We start from the raw sequence: 6000 nt of genomic DNA, 5'->3' as shown, positions 1-6000 counted from the left end.
AGATTAATCTGTCTTCTGTATTGTTCCCAGTTATCTTAGTTTTATAATTTGCTCTAGTTCTTTCTTTAAAACCTTTATTTGGAGAGGATTTTCCATTTCTCTATGACAATTTCAAGGTCATGCACCCTCTTTTTCTTACTTCTTGTCATGGTTTGCTTCTCTCTTGTACTCTTATACTTCTTTCAAGGTCATGCACCCTCTTTTTCTTACTTCTTTGTCATGGCCTGCTTCTCTCTTGTACTCTTCTTCTTCTTGGCACCATAGGTCAGTCTTTCTCTCTTGTACTCTTCTACTTCTTCTCATTACCTCTCATTCTTTCACAAATGAAATGAAAATATAAATTACACTAATTAGTAATTTCGAAAAATTTAAGATCCGTCTTCATCTCAAGTCTAGGCATCTAGCGCTGACGGTGACTTTCCCTTCGGATCCTGATATAGTTGCTCTTAAATCTAGGCGATAAATCCGGCGTCAGATTCTCATGTAGCCCCTCATTTCCCACGCAGATTACGATCTGTTTGATTAATAACTTTAGGGCGTAAAAAAAGGTGATGAGAAATTAAATTTCTCAAAGACAATTATCTGAACTTCAGAAACTTCCATGTGAGAATGTGCGTCAGCCTGGCCGTGGGCTGAAAGCGCGACGGATAATATAATCCAAAATAATCCGCCCCTACGGACGTTCCAAAGGTCATTCTTCTTCCAACACATTTATATTGCTATCCCTCGGAGTTTTCGAGTTCGACTTCGGATTTCTCCGGAAGAGAGTTGTAAGTTTCGAATTTCCTGTTTAGCATCAGGTTTACTTGCTTCCATTATCTTTTTTTTTTTTTTTTTTGATAATCCTCTGCTTTGGTTGACTTGTTACAGGATTTCATCTTATTTGATGCATTTTGCGTAGTGCATTTTTGGTTTTTAAAATTCGTGTTTTTTGGTGAAGTATGTACGGATACTTTTATTTGTTTATTGGCGCGAAATTAAAGTTTGATCAAGGTTGAGAGGCTTTTGTATGAGTTCGAGTGTATTCGCCGATTGTCTCTTCAGATGAATGACTTCTGCTTTTTATCACTTTTTGCTGCTTTAGTTTTTGAATCTTTTGTTATAGAACTACTTTAAATGTTTGTTTGAAATATGTCTATCTGTTTCCGTCTTTGTATCTTTGCTTGAAATATTTAAAATCTACCAGTGCGGAGGGAAGGGTCTTTTAAATTCATCTTCGTTATCCATAAACCGCTGTTATGAATTTGTCAAAATGTGATTCGGCGCTTTGTTTTCTGGACCGAGCAATAAATTATTCTTTGATATTTGCAGTATTATCGTTAAGTGTTTGTAATGATTGCTTTATTACTGACCTGCAGGAGCTGAAAGATGGCGGGAGAGCGTCCTGGAATTGCAAAAGATGTTACTGAAGTGAGTTTGCAAATACTTCGTTTATTTTTATTGAATATGTCTTTCTTTCCCGAGTTTTTGGCTGGATTTTCACCTGTCTACAAATTATGCTTGTATGGTGACAGTTAATCGGTAGAACGCCCATGGTGTACCTCAACAATGTGGTAGATGGCTGCGTAGCCAAAATTGCTGCCAAATTAGAAACGATGGAGCCCTGCTCCAGTGTTAAGGACAGGTACTATTTCCATTTCTGTTTTTTGAGTATAGTTGTAGAAATGAAGGATACGGAGATTTTGAGGTTGGTCCTGAAGTATTCTTCATTTTTTTGTCACACACTGCGTAGATTAAGTTGCTAAAATTTACCTTATTTTGACACTTTACTGTTGTGGGATTTTGCTAAGAGATGACATCCTGGGCACTATGTCTGAGCATCTATATGATCTTTGAATATCTGAACTGTTTAAGCGCACTGTGTCATTTCCTCTCAAACTGGCAGGATTGGGTACAGTATGATCACTGATGCAGAGGAGAAAGGTCTTATAACACCTGGCAAGGTTAGTTTAAACTATGTTTCTATCTTCGTCATGATTCTCCTGCTTATTATTTCGCATATAGAGGATACTTACTATAATTTTTTATGTATTTCTTTCTTTATGTATGTATTTGCATATGATTAATTAGTTGCAGGTTATACATACATTCAGCCATGCCTTCTCTTCTTTTTTTGTGTACAATAAGTCAAATCTGCCAGTATAAATGTACTAACATTGAGTTGTCCCCTCCAATCACATCGAGAGAATGAAGGGGACCCATTTCTTCATTTAGACGAATCTCATTAATCTTTTTCTAATCATTGGAGGGTACCAGCCCCATTGCTAGTACATGTACTTGCAGATCTGATCACATATATTGTGGAATTGAGTCACCTGGTTTTTGTCTTCTTCTCCGAGTCTCAACTTCATGCAGCCTCATAGCGTAGTCTCAATTCTAAACCCTCTCATAAATGGTATAGAGTGATGGATAAATCTTTCTCCATTTATTGCTGCCTTCAAAATGAAAAATATTGCCTTATTGGTTGGCAATTCTTTAGAGTTATCAATGCAGCAATAGGGCTATCTCAAGTCAGACTGCTGATAATATTTGAGTTTCTTAGGTTGAGCTTTTGAAATTTTTTCTCTGAATTTTTTACTATTTGGCCGTGTATTTAATCCTCTCTCAGATTCCGCCTGACCTCATGCTAACAGCGCCCTCATATTCATTTCTGAAGCTAAAACTGTGCTATATCTAATTGGTGGACCATATTCATGGTAACTTGATAGTAATTTGCTTAGTTAGGTTTGTATATTTCTCTCCCTCTTTCATAAAAATTTTACATCCTTTCATAAAAAAAAAAATCCCTTAAAAAAGCCATACTCATGTTTGATAAACCAGGTGCTGAACTACAAACTATCTGTAAATTCTAGTGATTTTTGTTATTTTATAATCTAATATAAATAGACTATCTTTTACATTTACCTCTAAAAATTTGTATAAGAATGATTTGTTATCAATTTTGGTGCTTCTTGAGACTTTGTTGTATTTGTCATGTGGTTTGTGCTTGTTTTTGTAGAGTGTTCTAATTGAGCCAACTAGTGGAAACACGGGCATTGGGTTGGCTTTCATGGCTGCTGCAAAGGGTTATAGACTCATCATCACCATGCCAGCTTCTATGAGTCTCGAAAGAAGGATCATTCTCCGAGCTTTTGGAGCTGAATTGGTCCTCACAGACCCTGCTAGAGGCATGAAAGGTGCTGTTCAGAAGGCTGAGGAGATTTTGGCTAAGACACCAAATGCTTATATTCTTCAGCAGTTTGAAAACCCTGCCAACCCAAAGGTACACTTCTATCTTGGACTTGTAAAAAATTGCATCAATCTGTAGATTCTACGGCCTGCTTAACTTGCTGTTTATGCAGATTCATTATGAGACTACTGGGCCAGAGATATGGAAAGACTCAGATGGCAAGATCGATGCCTTTGTTTCTGGGATTGGAACTGGTGGTACAATAACTGGTGCAGGAAAGTTCCTCAAAGAGCAAAATCCTGACATCAAGGTGAGATTATAATACAAATTGGATATAGCGAAGGAAGGTTTCAGTTTCCAATTTGTCTTCTGGTGTGTATATTTGGTGAAATGAATGATACTGGTAGGCATTCTCTTCTAATTTAGCTTTTGACCATGGTTCTTATTTCATCTCTCCTTTTCTCTTTTAGCTATATGGAGTTGAACCAGTTGAAAGTGCAGTTTTATCTGGAGGAAAGCCTGGTAATTGTCAATTCTTTTATCCACTTATTGCATTTTTTGTAGAGATTCATAGTGTAAATGTAGGCATTATTAAGAATGCCTGAGATGCTTCATGGCTCAAATGGTACTTGTAGATTTCTTTTCAAGAAATTTGATTATATTTCTATTGGCTAGAATGTTTTCTTTCATTTATCTTTAGCTTATTCTGATGATCTAGCTTAAGATTGAAAGTTGAGTTATTTTCTCTGGTTATGAGTAGATAACACTTACTCTTTAACTTTGAATCCCATGTTTCCCTTGAATATTATGATTTCAAAATGCTATGCAAAATAGGTCCGCACAAGATCCAAGGTATTGGAGCTGGTTTCATTCCAGGAGTTTTGGAAGTGAATATTATTGATGAAGTTATCCAAGTAAGCTTCAAGAACTCCCTTCAATAGGCTGTCGGTTACCTTGTGCAAATACTTGTTGTTTGTTGCTTCATCTTAGACCCATCCTTCCATTCCTCTTACATTTGAAAAATAATTGACAAAAACTGAAGTAGATAGTGGTTACTGAGAAATCTGGGAAAATGGAAAAATAAGGGAAGTAATTGGAATTGCTCCTAAAACCACTAAAAACACGCTTAATCAGATTTGCCAATATTTTCATCTTCTAGGTAGTGTTTGTTACTCCTGTGGTTGTGATTCATTCAGCTGGCTGATTGACAAAACATAATGGAGATCGTGATTAGTGTTTAAAGAATAGCTTGTATAAGTATGAACCACAAATATGTGCACGTAGTATGCATTTTTTTTCACTAGTTATTCTGGTTTTACTTTTCATCTGAAGATGGTCTATTTGCTCGCTTTGCAGGTCTCAAGTGAAGAAGCAATTGAAACCGCAAAGCTTCTTGCCCTAAAAGAGGGGTTACTGGTATGTTGCCTGTCCTCCTGAATAGGCAGATCTTATTGAACTTCTAATTTCTTCTGATGATGGGAACTAATTTCAGGTAGGGATATCATCCGGAGCCGCAGCTGCAGCTGCAATTAAGATTGCTAAGAGATCAGAGAATGCGGGAAAGCTCATAGTTGTAAGTTTCTCCTTCATCTCCCTAGTTACCATTTATGTTAACTCTTTTATCTGTTTTATCACCTGGAAGGAAGCATCGGTTAGAACTTCAGAACAGCAGTGTCCCTTTCAAGTCAGTCTTTCATCCTCCTTACCCGAGATTGATTTCCCCTTGATCCTCTATCTGCAGGTTGTCTTCCCCAGTTTTGGAGAGCGTTATCTGTCCTCTGTTCTGTTCCAGTCTGTGAAGCACGAAGCAGAGAACATGGTATTTGAGGCTTGAAAAATGAAAACTAGCCTTTCTAGTTGCCAATTGTGGCCCTTGGGGAGCTCTCATCAAGTCTTTCTAGTTCATGGTTGTGACCCTTGGGGGGACTCTCAATAAGTCTTTCTAGTTCATGGTTGTGGTCCTTGGGAGGCCATTCTTTCTCCTCTCTCTTTCTCTCTCTCTCATCATTGGATTAACACTCTTAAATCTGATATGATTGTTGGAAGTATTAAATTTCAAGAGTGTCGATACCTCCACAATAAAATCGGTCATAAAAAGCCATTACAATGAACATAACCATTCCACTTTGGTCAAACCTACGGTTCAATGTGATAAACGAGGGCAAAAACGCAATTTTTTATTAAAAATAAATTTTAACAAAAAATGTAGATTTTATAAATAATGGAACAATACAATTGCAATTTATTTACCCTCTTTTTAAATGTATGATACTCTCCCTAGGGTTCTAGTCTGAAAGCTTTACTCTTCTCATCTCGCTTAAAAGGGCCGCCATTCCTGACGAGTCCTTCGTCCTCGCGAATTAGGAGAACAGACAGAGACGGAAACTTAAGAATCCCTAATCATGGTTTGTGGATGAACCTCTCTTCGGCAGGTTCTTTGGTTTGATTTTACTACTTTGATTGGAATAAATTTTCTGGACTCGGATGCAGTCTCTGGTGACCATCGAGGACTAATGTCGATGGGAAGCAGAAGATTATGTTTGCCCTTACTTCTATTAAGGGTATCGACCGCCGTTTGGCTAATATCGTCTGCAAGAAAGCCGATGTCGATATGAACAAGAGGTTTGTGTATTCTCTTGCTGGTTTTCGATCTTCACTTATCTCTCTTTTTGAATTTTAATTCTATAGAAAAAAAACGAAAAACGAAAAACTAAAACTTTGCTGTTCTTCTCGTGGTTTGTGCTGTGTGATTTTGGAGTTCACTGATTCGTAGCTTTAGTGTGCTCGGGTAGTCACCACTAGCCAGTGTCCTGTATTGATTATTTTATACT

General features: G+C 37.3%; 1 protein-coding gene across 3 annotated transcripts; it reads left to right on the top strand.

Annotated features, from left to right (window-relative positions):
- Positions 1-214: 214 nt before the first annotated feature.
- Positions 215-5251, top strand: LOC137949076 (cysteine synthase). Of its 3 annotated transcripts, none has more exons than XM_068795349.1 (11): positions 215-264; positions 1359-1410; positions 1515-1624; positions 1886-1943; positions 2999-3262; positions 3342-3479; positions 3640-3691; positions 4004-4083; positions 4526-4585; positions 4662-4742; positions 4911-5251. In XM_068795349.1, exons 2-11 carry the CDS (start codon positions 1369-1371, stop codon positions 5001-5003), a joined length of 978 nt encoding a protein of 325 aa, XP_068651450.1. In that variant the 5' UTR covers positions 215-264; positions 1359-1368; the 3' UTR covers positions 5004-5251. The 3 variants fall into 3 exon arrangements, with proteins under 3 accessions (XP_068651450.1, XP_068651451.1, XP_068651449.1); XM_068795350.1 differs by lacking the exon at positions 215-264 and adding an exon at positions 301-690; XM_068795348.1 differs by lacking the exon at positions 215-264 and adding an exon at positions 302-770.
- The last annotated feature ends 749 nt before the right edge of the window (positions 5252-6000 follow it).

The sequence above is a fragment of the Aristolochia californica genome, unplaced genomic scaffold (assembly GCF_029961685.1).
Source record: "Aristolochia californica isolate CCGP_79_NKW_82.1479 unplaced genomic scaffold, dmAriCali1.0.hap1 SCAF_13, whole genome shotgun sequence".
Lineage (NCBI taxonomy): Eukaryota > Viridiplantae > Streptophyta > Magnoliopsida > Piperales > Aristolochiaceae > Aristolochia > Aristolochia californica.
The sequence above is the reverse complement of the archived record's forward strand: the minus strand, read 5'-3'. Positions and strand labels throughout refer to the sequence as shown.

What these genes read in the sequence shown, in the direction of transcription:
- LOC137949076 (XM_068795349.1), top strand. Translation starts at nt 1,369, where the DNA reads ATGGCGGGAGAGCGTCCTGGAATTGCAAAAGATGTTACTGAA. An exon ending in TGCTCCAGTGTTAAGGACAG is followed by an intron (nt 1,625 to 1,885) that starts GTACTATTTCCA and finishes TCAAACTGGCAG; the next exon opens with GATTGGGTACAGTATGATCA. An exon ending in AAAACCCTGCCAACCCAAAG is followed by an intron (nt 3,263 to 3,341) that starts GTACACTTCTAT and finishes CTGTTTATGCAG; the next exon opens with ATTCATTATGAGACTACTGG.